The sequence below is a fragment of the Anastrepha ludens genome, chromosome 5 (assembly GCF_028408465.1).
Source record: "Anastrepha ludens isolate Willacy chromosome 5, idAnaLude1.1, whole genome shotgun sequence".
NCBI classification, from domain to species: Eukaryota; Metazoa; Arthropoda; class Insecta; order Diptera; family Tephritidae; genus Anastrepha; species Anastrepha ludens.
In genome coordinates this window covers 55128847-55146371 of record NC_071501.1, presented here as the reverse complement: position 1 = coordinate 55146371, position 17525 = coordinate 55128847, and the positions used below count along the sequence as shown (strand labels likewise).

General features: G+C 38.8%; 1 protein-coding gene across 2 annotated transcripts in view; it reads right to left on the bottom strand.

The window, feature by feature from the left end:
• LOC128865060 (uncharacterized) overlaps positions 1–17525 on the bottom strand; it is a 91099-nt gene that overhangs the window by 23369 nt on the left and 50205 nt on the right. For both annotated transcript variants that reach the window (XM_054104980.1, XM_054104981.1), the window contains one exon: positions 6650–6999. In XM_054104980.1, coding sequence (XP_053960955.1) covers positions 6650–6999 — 350 coding nt within the window. The remainder of the gene's footprint in view (positions 1–6649; positions 7000–17525) is intronic.

The window sequence follows — 17525 nt, the reverse complement described above, 5'->3', positions numbered from 1 at the left end:
ATCACAAATGCTCGATGAGCTGAAGGGTCCAAAAGGAAGTAGATCCAAGCGTTCAATAGAATGGATTGGATCGGCTTAGAAATGGATTGCAGGCTCACCTGATGCTTCAGATTGGGACAAAGGGACGAGGCAAAAATGGGCTGGTGTCCAATAACAACCCACTACACAAAGTCAACTCTGAACTTTGTAAGAAAACTCAGGAGTTATTGCAGGATGTTATGGAATTACAATGACCACGAACGATGTCCTGGGGCAAAACCTCCTGATGAGGTTCTCACAAGAAACCCAGCAAAAAATGATGATCCCCAGGACGAAATTAATGAGTTGGGCTGAGCCTGTCAAATGGCCAAGGAAGGAGTCGAAAACAGCAATCTATTAAACAAGTTAGAAATAAACCAACTAGTAACTGAGACAGATATACTTCCCTAAAGCAACGTCATTGAATCCATTGAATATGGAGAGCTGTCGATTTACACCAATGGAACTTTTTGCTCTACCTTCTGACCATACCAAAGGTGGCACAAAACAAATTCAACCACCTAGTCACACAAGCAATTTTGACGATTATCAAAAAGTGGATCTGAAATACGAGGCAATTTTGATGAACAAATAACAAATGTATGGTATGAAAGACCTTCATCTTGCCACTGCCATGGTCTGCTTACCTCGTCTACTGAAGGGTGTTCAAATAAGTTATCAATACATAACCTGCGCAGAACATATAAGTACACCTAGCTCTGGGCTGCCCGGGGCCAATATCCGTGTGGCCACTAGCCTTGCGCTGAATCTCAATCTCATCCACGTAATGGTTTCCTGATACCTACAGCTCCTGGGTTGCCTAAAAGATAAACCTAATTGGTAAGCAACGTCCGAGGCATTGAGATTTATTCTACTAATGGTCTTCATCTTCCGAATTGGAGAAAGCTAACTACAGGAGCAAAGCTCCCTGAACTGAAATTGTCAGTATTACAGCATAGTCTTGGTGGTCAATCTAAAAAAGATGACTCTCCAAATCTTGATCTTTAGAAGAGGTAGAGTTAACACGCACCAGTCGCATTTGCTGTGACGCTCCCACGTTTGCCCGTCACTCGTTCCGCAGTTTAAGCATATTTTAATTTCACCAGACAATATAATATCAGACACTACTAACTGATGGGAAGGTCCCACTCCCGCTCATTACTAGTACCGCAATGTCATCACATTTCGTCACATAAGGTAACGGCAGAATTACAAATTGCACAACTGCATTCTAATAATATATATGTATATATATTATAAATGGCGCGTACACCCTTTTTGGGTGTTTGACCGAGCTCCTCCTTCTATTTGTGGTGTGCGTTTTGATGTTGTTCCACAAATGGAGGGACCTACAGTTTCAAGCCGACTCCGAAGGGCAGATATTTTTATGAGGAGCTTTTTCAAATACACTCGGAGGTTTTCCATTGCCTGCCGAGGGGCGACCGCTATATAAAACACTGTTTCTTAATTTTTTGATATTTCACCGAGATTCGAACCAACGTTCTCTCTCTGAATTCCGAATGGTAGTCACGCACCAACTCATTCGACCACGGCGGCCGAAAAAGTCAAGAGCATGGCTTGTCTCAGATAAGGCTGTGAAAAGGGAAGGTTTTTTTAAGCTTTCATTGTGATTCAAAAACCGCCCTTTCAACAACAAAAATTTAAGAAATGGCAAATGTTGTAGCCAGCAAATCAACCATTCGAAGGGCTGTTCTAAAGACGTTATACGAGTATATGAAGCATAAAAAATTTCAAAAAAAAAATCGTCTTTGAATAAATTTCGCAATTCCGCCTCGATTTTGTAAGGAACCACATGGCTTGGGGATGCGGCTGCCGTAGCCGAATGGGTTGGTGCGTGACTAACATTCAGAATTCACAGAGAGAACGTAGGTTCGAATCTCGGTGAAACACCAAAATTAAGAAAAACATTTTTCCTATAGCGGTCGCCCCTCAGCAGGCAATGGCAGTGTATTCCGAGTGTATTTCTGCCACGAAAAAATTCCTTATAAAAATATCTGCCGTTCAGAGTCGGCTTGAAAGTGTAGGTCCCTCCATTTGTGGAACAACATCAAGACGCACGCCACAAATAGGAGGAGGAGTGCGGCCAAACACCCAAAAAAGGGTGTACGCGCCAATCATATATATATACATGGCTTGGGGTTCTATTACAAATAATGAACCTGGTGAATCTAACCTAACCTACATTTTGAAAGTATTGAGGCATTAACTGTATCCATCTGTTCTTTGGGAGCTGATATTGTTTACTCTTTAGGTCAGTCCAACGACTTAGTCGTAAGGTTGCCCATTCGAGGTATACTTTCGCAATCATATCTTCAATATTTTTAATCAAAATGTGCCCACTAGTCGTTGATCACTGTCCGGTACTATCTTTTGGCAAATTATTAGTAAAAAGCGAATTGTATTGTCGGGAAGTAAGAATTCTTCTGTTTTTTTTTTTTTTTTTTTTTGAAGTTGTAGTGTATTTATATACAGCCAACCAACGACAATTTCAAAACTGCGTTCAACTGAGAATTCTAGTGCATTTAACGACTACTGGTAAAATCAGTTGAAAGTCTCCAGAAAGCAAAATGGCACAAATTGTACATATTCATTCGATAGAATACTTTCTGCTCTATAAAACTACGTTAATTGTATTTTTGAGTTATTTAATTTTTCATTAGTTTTGAGGATAAGAAATGGAATACCCAGGAGGAAAAAGTCAACATTTTGCTCTCCAACACCCTGTCTGAAACGTCGTTTGGTATTAAACGGCTCGGAGAGGTCCTTCCCAATTCTGAAGGCGGTGCTGCTGTTGAGCAACGTTATCTTGCATAGCCGTATCAGTTTTGCGGGGATACCAAATTCAGACATCGCGGCATACTGTCGTACTTCATTGTACTGTCGAATGCAGCTTTGAAGTCGATGAAAATATGGTGTGAGTTGATTCTCCTTTCATGGGTCTTTTCCAAGATTTGGCGTATTGTTAATATTTGGTCGGTGGTTGGATGGCGGTGGTGGTTGGCGGTGGTGGTTGGCGGTTGCTTGACGGTGGGCTTCAGCTTTTCACACAATACGCTCGCTAGAATCTTAAAGGCGATATTTAAAAGATTAATCCCGTGGTAATTGGCACAGATTGCAGGATCACCGTTCTTATGGATTGGGCAGAGCACACTTAAATTCCAATCAGCAGGAATGCTTTCATCCGACCATATTTTGCATAGAAGCTGATGCTGATGCAGCTCCTCGCCGCCATGTTTGAATAGCTCAGCCGGTAGTCCGTTGGCGCCCGCGGCTTTGTTGTTCTTTAGACGCGTTATCGCTATTCTCACCTCGTCATGGTCGGATAGCGAAACGACAATTCCGTCGTCAACGATGGGGGTATTGGGATCTTCACATTCTCTGTGACATGCGCAGCTGTCACTGTTTAACAGGTTTGAGAACTGTTCGTCTTTGTTCTTACAGGAAAACGCCCCGGTCTTAAAACCTTCTGTAAGCTGCCGAACTTTCGGGTAGAATTTTCGGGCGTTGTTCCTATTGGCCAGCATCTCAAGCTCCTCGCACTCAAGTATTTCGGCCTATCATTTCTTCTTTCGGATAATACGTCTCTCTTCCTTTCTTAGCTCTCTATAGGCAGCATCTTTTCTTTCTGCGGCAACATAACATTCCTCGTCTTACCAACGGTTTTTTCGCTCTCCTTGGAATCCGATTTCTTTTTCGGAGGCGATACGTAGAGAACGAGAAATGTTGCTCTATTGCTCGTGTATGCTGGATTGTTGGGCAGTATTCTCTGAGAGCAGGAGTGAGACTCGAGTGGCGAATCTTCTGGCTGTTTGTTGTGATTGCAGTTTTTCGATGTTGAACATTCTTTGCGTAGGTAGATGTAGGTTTTTTTGCTGAACAGGGGTGTGTGCACAGCTTGGCTGCAACGAGGTAATGATCCGAGTCGATGTTGGGTCCTCAGATCGTACGTACATCTAATACAGTAGAAGCGTGTCTTCCATCTATCACAACATGATCGATCTGGTTTCGCGTTTTTCGATCAGGAGACAGCCAAGGTGCTTAGTGTATCTTCTTATGCTGGAATCTGGTGCTGCAGACTACCATGTTTAGGGCCCTGGCGAAGTCGATCCACTTCTGTCCGTTTACGGATTTAGTAAAAAGTGATTTAAGCTTTAAGCGTTTGCACATTGTTGCAAAACTTCAACCATACTTAAATAAACATAACAATAAGAATATTGCACCCTTGGATGATGTTGTAAATACATTACAAAGGACTATCTGAGTTAAAAATTAATGGGGTAACGGAAGCAGAAGTTTGTAAACCCGTTATAGCGTCACGCCTAGTTGTCCGCTGCTATGATATTTATCTCAGCACATTCGCACATACAATCAACCACTGCTTCATAACTTCGTGTTTTCTAACGGATTGGAAAAAGGCTGTGATTATTCTTGTGGTAAAAAAGAATATCTCCATCGAACCTTATTAGCTTACAAATTGATCGTTAAGCATTTTGTCAGCTTTTGCTGGCAGCGCAGTCAGTATATCGACCTAACATATGACTGCTCTAAATATAAATGACTATTGAAAATACTTAAGAATACAGTTTGTCATTAGTGATTAATTCTCTAAAAGGAGTAAAAAGTAATTTAGGAGTGTAAGGGTCCGAGAGCTTCGACCTAATACGTCATATAATAAATAATATATAAAGAAGTGGGTACAACAAAGTTAAGGTTTTTGGCAGCCGCATCGCACTTAGGAGCAGCGATGCGACTTAAACCACGAAATGGGTGTGTTGTGAGCAGTTAATGTCACTATTGAATGAAAAATGGGAGTCAAAGACCCCACTTAGATCTTTGAATTCATGGACAGATTGAAGTAAAGTGTTAGCAATAGTATAAGTTGATAAAAACATTTTGCGTTGCGGCAAATGTAATGTGAAAACATTTCTTGATATTTAGAGAGGTGTCAAAGTTACTGCACCAGCGAATTAATTTCCGATTACAACATAGGAACATCCTCAGTTTTCGCAGAAAATATTTTTAAATCATCAGCATATAGAAGAAAACTAAAGATGCAATAAAAGGTTTCGAACGATCACCCTCAGTCTTTACCACACATCGTCTATTGACTTAAAAACTGCAGCAAAAGTTGAAAAACAATATTCACAAAAAGCAGCAAGCTTGGAAACTGTTGACCTACCCGTGACAAATCCAGACTGATTGGGCAAAATTAAGGTCTTAACCACAAAGTAGAAAGCTTCGAGATCAGCTTGTATGATAATTGAACACATCAATTTTTTTTTGCCGCTTTGGGGTAATACTAGTAATTTTCCATCCGTTTATAAAAAGTATAGAAGAGAAAGATTTATTAAAAATAGATTTAAGAGGAATAGCAATAGCCGGACAGTTTTTGAGACAAATTACGGAAAGCCCATCCTTATCCATCTACCTAGAAATTTTTAAGCCCAAGATCCTATTCTCAATGTCCAGAGAAGCAAGGTTTAAATAGCTAAAATTCAAAGATGAAAGTGAAATTAGGTTTGAAAAAATCGGCAAGTTGACTACATTCGCAGGTGTAGAAGCAGATTTGTCATTAAAACGAACCACAACGAAGGGACTCCAGCGCATTACTTTTTAAATTTAACAAACCGCCAAAAGGCGTTAGGATTTGACTTAAGAAGAAGAAGAAGAAGAAGAATTTAGCACTGAAGGCACTAGTAGCCAGTGTGCTAATTAAGTAAGGGTTACATTGTATAAATAATAATAATAGTATAAAGATAGTTTGATGCTTAGGTTTTAAAAATTGTTTATGAAGTTTATTCCGCTTGTTTTTCAGTTTTTACCATGGAAGCTTATCAGGTTGTTTTTTTTTAATTTGTGGTACATTTTTCATAAAGATTTCGAGCAACTGTGCTTTAAAGGCAGAATAGCACTCATACCTAACTAGAAAACAAATATTTCCAGTTGATGTCAAGTAAAATGCTGTTCAACCTAGAAAAGTCACAAGAAGAGAAATTGAACCTTGCGCCGTTAGGTTCCATGTTTAGTACCCTTTTGTTTAGTCCTTTGTAATGTTGTATTTTTTGTGCGTCAGTATGTTAATGTCAATGGTTATGCTGAAAACATTCAATTGTATATGCCTAACCGTGTTGGTCTTCTTGAGGACTTGCGTTATAAAATAAATACTGACTTGTCTGCGAGTTCGCAATGAGCCTGCGATAATTAACTTTGCTTAAATGCTCCACAGTCATATAAATTCCCTTTTTCTTTTCTGTTTTAATTTTCTGAAATTTTAGAGGTATAGCTTTTCAGATCGAAAAAAAATCCTGCTTTTAAGTATTAAACCGACTGTTCAATAAATAAAGAGTGTTTATAAGTGAATATTGTCCCGTTACGGCGTGTGAAAAGGGGCATTTTTTGAAACTTATGGCAAAAATAAGCATTTTCCAGTTAAATTTTCGCATTGATTGTTAACGATAATTTATAATAAAATACTATAAGACAAAAGGCTGATGCCCTGATTATATACGTGTATAAATATTTTGTCCAGGTACAATTATTGTTTGTATAGTCCAATTTATACATTTGGGTTTTATGAGAAAATATTTCATACGCATAAATGTTTACTTACCTCGCAAAACGTGTACCGTAATACTGACTGATCTCGCATTAGAAGGAGCGCAAGTGTAATTGCCAGCATGGTGAAAGTGCACCACGTCTAATGTCAAAATACTAGATGTAGGCGATAATAAATATGGAGATAGCTGTGGTTTGAATGCGGACAGCAACGACTTTTCAGTATTATGCATGTTATCTTTATTTTCCATTCGAGTATCACTGTTAAGCTTCTTTCCCATAATAGTCAATGATTTTTCTGAGATAATTTTGGGTTCATCTTCCAAAGTAGTATCACCCATTGTAGCAGATGTAACAGAAAATCCTTCTTGTGCGTCATAGTTAACCATTTTACTGTTATGATACCTGGGTTACAAGATATATATTAATAGAAATTAAAAACTTGTATATCAGATTGGTGGTTCAGATGTTTTTCAGCCGAATTGAAACTAACTAAAATTAAATTATGTTCATACAAAAATCATTCACATTTAAATTGTAATAGTATATTCACACGCGCAAGTCATCTCCTCCTTTCGTGATTGATTCCATAATTCGTAATTAAAAAAGGTCAGTAGCCAAACAAAATTCCCTTCTCGATAATCTTTTATTTTTAGGAAAGCTTTAAAACTAAACCAAGTAAATTTTTTAGGGTTATACACATTTTAACAGTTAAACTAGCAACTAAAAGCTTTCGATAAATAAATTGCTGCATTTCTTTACTTCTTCCATTTTATTAATATTATTTCTCCAAACTCTATAAGAACATACAACAAAACGTACAAAAACAACAAAACTTGACGGCTAATTTAACTAATGTTAAGTCTGACTATGTAAATGAATAGATTAATTAACGTGATCTGAGTAGATAATTTTGCATATGCAAACATCATTTCAGTCAGTTGGAGATTACTAAGCTCAAATATTGCTTTTAATTAACTGTTTCCGAATAATGTCGATGATTTTCCGACATATTTAACACATATTTCGAATCGTCACTTAATGACTATCACGATTATTTCAACTAGCCACTTAGTCGCCATAGAAGTGTTCGTTCGTGCTGACTGCTATTCGTAGGGCATGTTCACCCCAGTAGCTCGGCAGACAGTGGCAAAAGTCAAAGAGGGTTTTTGCTATAAAAAATTTCCTCATAAAAAGTATCTCCCATTCCGAGGAGACCTAAAACTATAAGGCCCACGAGCAAAGGGGGTACGAGCCAATTTAATATATAAATGAAAATCATATTAAAAAATATGTATTATGCCACGGACTATTCACAATGTCCATTGGGGCTTATAATCTATGGGAAAATAAGTTCGCTCTATTTTCCTCTTTTTCTTCTTCTTAATTGACGCGATAACCCCTTACGCGATTTTGACCGAGTTAAACAAAGTGCGCCAGTTATTTCTTTCTCGTGCTAACCGGCACCAGTGAAGTCAAGTCCTTCTCCACCTGATCTTTCCAACGCAAAGGAGGCCTTCCTCTTCCTCTGCTACCACCAGCTGGTACCGCTGCGATATGTCTATGTCGTCGTAAAGCTCCTACAGCTCATCGTTCCATCGCCTGCAACATTCGCCGTTGCCAACGTGTAAAGGTCCAAAAATCTTCCGCAAAATCTTTCTTTCAAACACTCTAAGCGTCGCTTCATGGGATGTTATCATCGTCCACACTTCCGCGCCAGGACGGGCATGATGAGAGCCTTGTATAGTGTTAGTTTTGTTCGTCGAGAGAGGACTTTACTACTCAGTTGCCTACTTAGTCCAAAGTAGCACTTGTTGGCAAGAGAGATTCTACGTTGGATTTCAAGGCTCACATTGTTATCGGTGTTAATGCTGGTTCCTAAATAAACGAAGTCTTTTACAACATCGAAATCATAACTGTCAACAGTGGCGTGGGTGCCGATACGCGAGTGCGCCGACTGTTTGTTTGATGACAGGAGGTACTTCGTTTTGTCTTCGTTCACCACCAGACCCATTCGTTTTGCCTGTTTATCCAGTTTGGAGAAGGCAGAACTAACAGCGCGCTTATTAAGGCAGATGATGTCAATATCATCGGCATACGCCAACAATTGTACGCTCTTATAAAATATTGTGCATGAGCGATTAAGTTCTGCGGCTCATACGATGCTCTCCAACATCAGGTTGAAGAAGTCACACGACAGCGAGTCACCCTGTCTGATACCTCGTTTGGTATCAAACGGCTCGGAGAGGTCCTTCCCAATTCTGACGGTGCTGCTGCTGTTGAGCAACGTCATCTTGCATAGCCGTATTAGTTTTGCGGGGATACCAAACTCACACATCGCGGCATACAAGTAACTCCTTTTCGTCCTGTGAAGTCAACGAAAAGATGGTGTGGGTCGATTCTCCTTTCATGGGGCTTTTCCAAGATTTGGCGTATTGTGAATATATGGTAAATGGTAGACTTTCCAGGTCTCAGCCACCCTGATTAGGTTCAATCAGTTGGTTGATGGTGGGCTTCAGCTTTTCACAAAATACACTCGCTAGAACCTTATAGGCGTTATTTAGAAGACCAACCCCGGTATTTGGCACAGATTGCAGGATCGCCCTTCTTATAGATTGGGCAGAGCACACTTAAATTCCAATCAGCAGGAATGCTTTCATCCGACCATATTTTGCATAGAAGCTGATGCTGATGCAGCTCCTCGCCGCCATGTTTGAATAGCTCAGCCGGCAGTCTGTCGGCGCCCGCGGCTTCCTTGTTTTTTAACCGCGTTATCGCTATTCTTACCTCGTCATGGTCGGATGGCGGAACGACAATTCCATCGTGAACGATTGGGGGATCGGGATCTTCACATTCTCTGTGACATGCGCAGCTACCACTATTTAATAGGTTCGAGAAGTGTTCCCTCCATAATTTAAGATTGCTCTTTTTTATAAGAGCTTACAATTGTTGGCGTATGCCGATGATATCGACATCAACGGCCTTAACAACCGCGCTGTTAGTTCTGCCTTCTCCAAACTGGATAAAGAGGCAAAGCGAATGGGTCTGGTGGTGAACGAGGACAAAACAAAGTACCTCCTGTCATCCAACAAACAGTCAGCGCACTCGCCTATCGGCACCCACGTCACTATTGACAGTTATAATTTCGAGGTTGTAAAGGACTTCGTATACTTAGGAGCCAGCATTAACACCGATAACAATGTGAGCCTTGAAATCCAACGTAGAATCTCTCTTTCCCACAAGTGCTACTTTGGACTAAGTAGGCAATTGAGTAGTAAAGTCCTCTCTCGACGAACAAAACTACCACTCTACAAGGTTCTCATCATGGCCGTCCTAACGTATGGCGCAGAAGCGTAGACGATTACAATATCCGATGAGGCGACGTTTGAGAAGGACTTGGCTTCACTTGGTGTGTCCAATTAGCGCCGTTTGGCACGAGAAAGAAACGACTGGCGCTTTGTTAAGCCAAAACCGCGTAAGGGGTTATCACACCAAATTAAGAAGAAGAAGAAAGTTACTTTCGTTGCATTTTTGTATTCACAACCTTTTTATCTGTCAGCATATAATTTTCTTTCCATTAACACGCAGTATATATGTACATACATCTCACTGTAATTTATCATAATCAATTGAAGTTAAATAAAGTTATAGTGGATGCAAAGTACCAAAGCATTTATATAATATTAGTGCTTTCCATTATTGATACAATTATCCGGATGCTAGTTAGTTCTACAGGTTTTTGCAACAGGTTATGGGCCGCTTCAACGCCTAGAAACATTTAAGGTTACTAACAAGCCAATTCTATTGTATAGAATGACAGAATCTAAATATTCAATAGCAAAGTTAAATAGCGACAATTATTTCAACTGGCGCTACAAAATGCAAATGCTGTTGATCGAAAAAGGTGTATGAAAAGCGAAATCTCAGGAGATGCCAAGTCCAGTAACATCGCAATGGACAGAAGCAGACGTAAGCAGGGCTCACTCTACAATTGCGCTTAATGTAGAAGACAGTAAATACAGCATATAAGAAGCTGCGAGAGAGAGAAGAAGCTTGAAGAAGGTGGGAATGTCGAAGAGCACGTAAATAAGATGAATGAGTTATTTCTAAAATTATTAGCTCTAGGTGGCGAAATAAAGCCGGAATTTTTCATGAGTGCTACATTAATAGGCTCGTTACCGGGAAGTTACGATACTCTCACAACCGCGCTTGAAGCTCGCAACGAAGAATTGACAACGAGTTTGGTATGCTCAAAGGTAATTTCTGAGTATAAACGCCGAATAGGAAGACACAGAAATAGTAAGCCGGAAATTGCGTTAAAAACAGTGAATAACAAGAAACGAGTGTGTTATTTTTGTAAAGAAAATGGACATTTTAAAAGCACATGTAACAAGTATAAAAAATGGTTAGCAAAGAAGGGACATAAAGAAAAGTCAAATTTAGCTGAAAGTGTCAATACCGAGCAATATTTATTCACCACATCAGCTGAAAGCGGCTGGATAGTGGATTCAGGAGCGACTTGCCATAATGTAGGGAATAAAGAACATTTTATAATTATTTTAATCCAAACCACCATGAACTTGTTTTTGTTGCAAGCGGTTAACGAGTACTAGCCACAGGCAAAGGAACGGTAGCTATCAATTTTATAAATAAATTAGGGAACAAAGTTTTAGTCAATACTACGGATGTATTGTATGTTCCTGTAATAAATGGTAACTTAATTTCAGTAAAACAACTCACAGCAAAAGGGTACACTGTAAGCTTTTCATACAAAGGTTGTGAAATAATTAAAGATAGAAATCATGTTGCTGTTGCTTATATCGATGGGAGCCTCTAAAAATTGCGTACATTTAACAAGGTTTACAGTGCTGAGAACCGTGATTTAACTTATAGTCAAGGGAGTGTTCACGAATGGCACCAAAGGCTCGGTCATAGAGATATTAAGGTAGTCAGAACTTTATCAACTAGAAACCTTGTAGAAGGTGTAAAATTTCAGAAATGCAGCAGCGGTTGCAAAAATATTGTGAGGTACGCTTAGAAGGAAAAATGAGCAGAATGAAATTTCCTCAAAAATCGTCTAAAAATACAAAAGACGCATTTGATTTAGTACTTACACCGTCAGGCAAAAAATATGTACTCACATTTATCGAAGAAAATCAGAAACATTCGAAAAATTTATAGAATCCGTAGAAATATGCAAAACGTTGTTCGGCAAGAAATCGAAAATGACTCGGACTGATAGAGGTGGTGAGTATATGAGTAGAGCATTTCTGAAATATTTAGAAACTCATGGCATACAGTATCAGTATACTGCTCCGTACAGGCCGCAACAAAACGGGGTACCAGAACGTAAAAATCGTACTCTAATAGAAATGGCTCGCTGTATGAGCATAGAGGTCAAAGTCGAAAATAAGTTTTGGTGTGAAGCAGTAATGATGGCAAATTATATTCAAAATCGTTTTTCTGCTATAGGCATACAAAAGACACCACCACCAGACCATATGCCGGTTCGGATCAAAATGCTATGTTTTCGTACCAAGTGAAGAGAGACAAAAACTTGATTTAAAAGGTTTCGAATCTATTTTAGTTGCCTATGACTTCACATCCAAAGCATTCAGATGTTACGTTGCAAAAACTGGTAAGGTTATCATCAGTCGTGATCTGAAGACCTTACACACGGATAGCGAATTAAAAATAAACCAGATTAAATATAGTCATACGACAAAACAAGCAGAATGATCAGAATGCCACAAATGAAAAAGCCCATGAAGAAATTACCAACGATATAGACACACTACAAAACGAAGAAGAACCGGAAAGTGATTCGGATTCAAGCAGCGATACAGAATTTCGTCGGTCAGCAAGGACAAATAAGGGCAGAAGTGCCACGAGGTGGGCTGATGAAATGGTAAATTATAAAGAAGTGAGTTTACTGAGTAATTTAGAAACAGAACCAAAAAGTTTAAAGGAAGTTTTGGCGAACAAGCATAAAGGAGAATGGCTAGCAGCCGTGCAAGAGGAAATGCAATTACTTAAAAATAATAGAACATGGGAACTGTGTGAGTTACCACTCAACAGAAAAGCCATTGGTTGCAAATGGGTTTTTAAAACCAAAACCGATTGTCAAGATTCAATTACTAGCTACAGGGCTCGTTTAGTCGTACAAGGTTTTTCGCAAAAAAAAAACAGATTACGATCTGATATTTGCACCCGTAGCAAAACATTCAACTTTTCGAATTTTACTTACTATTGCAGCGAAAGAAAACTTTATAGTGCAGTATTTAGACGCAAAAACAGCATTCTTAAACGGGGAACTTAAAGAGACAATATACATGAAGCAACCTTCAGGATTCGAAGTAGAAGCGAATCAGCATTACGTTTGCCGATTGAGGAGGAGAATTTACGGATTTAAACAATCAGCAAGAGTTTGCAACCAAACGGTACATAAAGTTTTAATAGATGCTGATTGTAATCAAAGCAAAAATGATGCATATTTTTACACAGACGCAGCTAAAGGTGAGTTTTGCTATGTACTTATTTATGTTGATGACTTGTTCGTGGCAAGCAAATCAGCAGACTTAATCAGAATGTGTGAAAATGCTTTCAAAGCAAAATTCGAAATTCGGAATCTTGGAGATATACAAAATTACCTTGGACTGACAATCACAAAAACAAATGGATTTTATACACTCAACCAAAGGTCATATATTGAGAAGATATTTCGCGAATTTGCATGGCGGACGCAAAACCTTCGGAAATACTCATGACTGTGTCTTACGGTAAAGGTGAAAAATCAGATCCGCTAATTAATAATGAAAAGTATGGACAACTGGTTGGTAGTTTACTGTACGTTAGTGTAAATACTCGACCCGACATTTAGTCGAGTATATCTATTTTGGCTCAGAAGGTATCTAGTCCAAATCAAAAGGACTGGAATGAGCTCAAGCGTATACTTATGTACTTGCCCGGCACCGCAAACTTATCCTTAGCTCTTGGAAGAAGTGACGCCGAATGCAACCTCGCCGGATATTCCGACGCTAACTGGGCGGAAAATCGCGTTGATAGAAAATCAAACAGCGGATATATTTTTATGTATATGGGTGGTTTAGTCAACTGAAGCAGAACTCATCGCTCTATCAGAAGCAGGTAAAGAGGCTCGGTGGATCCGTAAAATTCTCGAAGACATGAACTATCAGGAGACTGCATCAACGACATTATTCGAAGACAATCAGAGCTGCTTAAAACTCATCGAAGAAGAAAACTTGTCGGATAGATCCAAGCACATAGACACCCGCTATCACTTCGTTAACGACTACGTACAAAAGAAAATTATCAAATGCTCTTACTGTTTAACGGAAACTATGGTTGCACATCTTTTAACTAAGCCATTGACAGCAGTGCGCATTAAATTACTAAGGGAAAAATGTGGCCTAACATCATTTGAATGAGGAGGAGTGTTGGAGTTATCTATGCATTCAAATCTTTAGCCATAATACGAGTAGTTCATACGTGGCAGGTCTCCTGTGAACTTGTATTATCGTTAATTAAAGTAACTTTCGATAAATTTTTGTATTCACTGCCTTTTTATCTGTCAGCATATACTTTTCTTTCCATTAACACGCGGTATATACATCTCACTGTAGTTTATCATATCAGCATCTATATTAGTGCTTTCCATTATTGGTACTGTAAAGGAACAAATTTTTACATGCACCATTTTAATGTAAACGTAGCTTAAGCTTGTATTCGTAAAAGAACATATTTTACATGCATCATTTTTATTGTGAACGTAGCTTAAGCTTGTATTATTAGATTTTGTGAAAAATGGAACTCTACATAAAAAAAGAACTCTTTGATTTCCGCTTGAATGACGAACACACGTTTTTTATTTAAAGTAGAAATCTCTATCCTAATCAGTCGCCATAAATAAAGGATAAACGGGCGTTTTTATAGTACAATTATCCGGATGCTAGTTAGTTTATGCAACATCAACATCTCATGACTGGAAGAAATATGGTCATATCCGCGACGCAATCAATGCATCCTCTCCAGTTGCTTCTAACAGAAACCAGGAATCAGCAAAAGTTCTGATAGTTATACGAACTGCAGCTCATTTCACCATTCCACAAACCAAACTAAACGGATGTAAAAGAACCGTCCCTTAGTGGAACTCCGTAACTGGTACACTCCAGCAACCAAAAAAACTTTGTGGCGTCAATACGCAAAAAGGGCAAACGCCAAATTTGCAAAACGGAAAGCATTTGAGCAACTCACTTCCGGTATCAGCCCGTCAACAAGTCCCAAAAAAATGTAATGATATACAAGTGGCTCCACAAGACAATCGTCCTTTTCGTACATCTATTACGCAAACGAACCACTTTCTGGCCCTTATGCTATTGCTAACCATTTCGCTTCTCTTTTTCCTCGTCTGACTCATCCTTCTCAGACATCTTTCGCAAAGCTGAATGGTTTACCCTCTCTTTCACTCCCGGCCAAGCAAATTTAATCCAAAATCCACTTCGTAGAGTTTGAATTCGCTCTCTCTACATTAAACGGAAAATCGGCGGAACTCAGTCAAAATTGGACTTCTCAATCTTTATAATCGATTCTTCGACAGTGGTTACTATCCACAATTTTGGAAAACCATTTATTAAAGCTTCTAAAAAAATTGTAGTCAACCGCCTATCATGGCAAGTTAACAAACAAAAACTCATTAGCCCCAATCATGTTGCTTATAAAAATTGACTCGGAACCATCGATCCTCTTCTGCACTTAGATACTTTATATCAAATTCTTTATCTTCCAAAAACCAGATTGCAATATTTGCTATTGATTTTCAAAAAGCATTCGACCGTATCGGCATACAAATTGTCTTCAGACATTTTGACACTTGGAAAGTGGGTCAAAAATTTAATAACTTCGTAACAAACTTGCTCTTTCATAGCAACTGTAAAGCGAGAATTAATGACTTTCTTTCCAGTCCAGTCGCTTTAGAAAACCGCACTCTTCAAGGGTCATCTTATCAGCCTTCCTGTTTATTACAACATTTGATGAAATAATTCAACGTAGTGTTTTACACCAAACACCAGAATTTAACATATGTAAAGTCAATGTTTGAGGAGATTTTAGCTGAATTGACATCTTGGTCACAATCTGCTCGTTCTCCCATATCTGCAGAGAAAACTAAAATTTTACATAGCTGTATAAAACACGATTGTTGTGACTTAATCAACAACTTCATTAATCTTAATATATGTATTGTCGATAAACTCACAGTTCTCTGATTAATATTTGATTCTAAGTATAGTTTTAACCCGCATTGTAATTATGTCAGAGACTGTCTCTTAACAATAAACAATATTAATAATAAAATATCTTTCGTCTAAGAAAAGCTACGTTCATCCGTCCCCGCTTATTATTGTTACACGAGCTTTAATGCTTTCAAAGATTGCCTATGCACTACCTATTTATGGGCTCTGCCCGGCCTCTAGATTAAAAAATATTCTACACATTATCATATTGAAATGAGGAGGAGTTTCCAGTTGTTTGCAGAAACTGGCCTATTTTTCAAATAGCCTTCTGGCAACAGATGCATGTAACGCTATATCGAGAAAATGGCAACCAAGATTTGTATCTGCTATTTGTCGCACATTAACTCTTCTACAAGATCTGCAAATCTGGTTAACCCCAAGGTCGAAAATAACTGCTATTCGTCCACCTCGAATGATAAACACAAATCCGCATGCAATAAAAACACCGCAACTGTCAAAGGCGATCGCTCCAAAAAAATGTTTTATTTGCACTGATGACAAAAGAAAATGGAGATATCATCCGCCTTGGCATACTAAACCCCATATGTTCCGTGTTTACTGCCGAAGTAGCAGCCATACTTGAATCAGTAATGTACGTTCAGCGCAAAAAGGTCAACTTTATCAAGTGGACCGACAGTAACTGATGCATTAATGCTATTGAATCCTCACGCAATGATCAAAATTAAATAAATATCATTCGTAATACACTAATAACCTTCCCTGAACACGTGGGAATCAAAGGCAATGAAAATGCAGACTCTGCCGCCAAATGCGCTGAGATTACTCCATAATTAATGTTCAACTACACAACAACCAAAAGATATCTTCGCTGCAATTGCAAGTAGAGTCACAAACATTTAATTGACGATTGGAAAACGTACAAACATCACTCTTCTGATATCAATCCATCCAGAACAAAACAAAATCTTGCCGTTGACATCGCTATTCCAAAAATAAAGCCTTTCAACCGCCTACGCCACCAGTTTCGTTCATGGGCATACAAGGTCAGGCACTCGAAATATGACCAACTTCAGACCGCTTGCGCAGCTGATATACGGGTATCAGCTGTCTGTTAGTTAGCGTTTCAACAGAACTGGACACAACGGGGCACAAAACAACGTTCCGAACTTTATAACGTCCACATAATGGCTCTCAAATTCACCATGCACGAATCCTATGGATTTTTCTCTTTTGGACATTTTGGAGAGTAAAGTTCGAGCTAAAAGATTCAACAGTCTCGAGGCGCTGAAAAATGATATTGTCCAAATATACCTGCAAGTCACATTCGGGGAGCTGCAACTCGTTTCTGGGCCGTCTCAAGGCCATAGTTAAGGCAAGAGGTGGTCATATCGAGCAAAAGTAAATTGGTTCTTAATTCTGTATTACTTTCAGACATTTTTTCCTTTGAATTGAACAAAAGTAATTTTCCAAACTAAATTTATGGCCTTTTAATAGGTTGCCATTCGAGGGCCGGACCCTGTACCTTTCTAATGCCCATTTTGCTATGAGTATGCATCGATAGAACACATATTGGTAGAATGTCAAAACATCGACTCGAAATCTTTGGCGCAATCGAAATACTGATAAAATATCATATATATGTACATACATTTCTGAAAT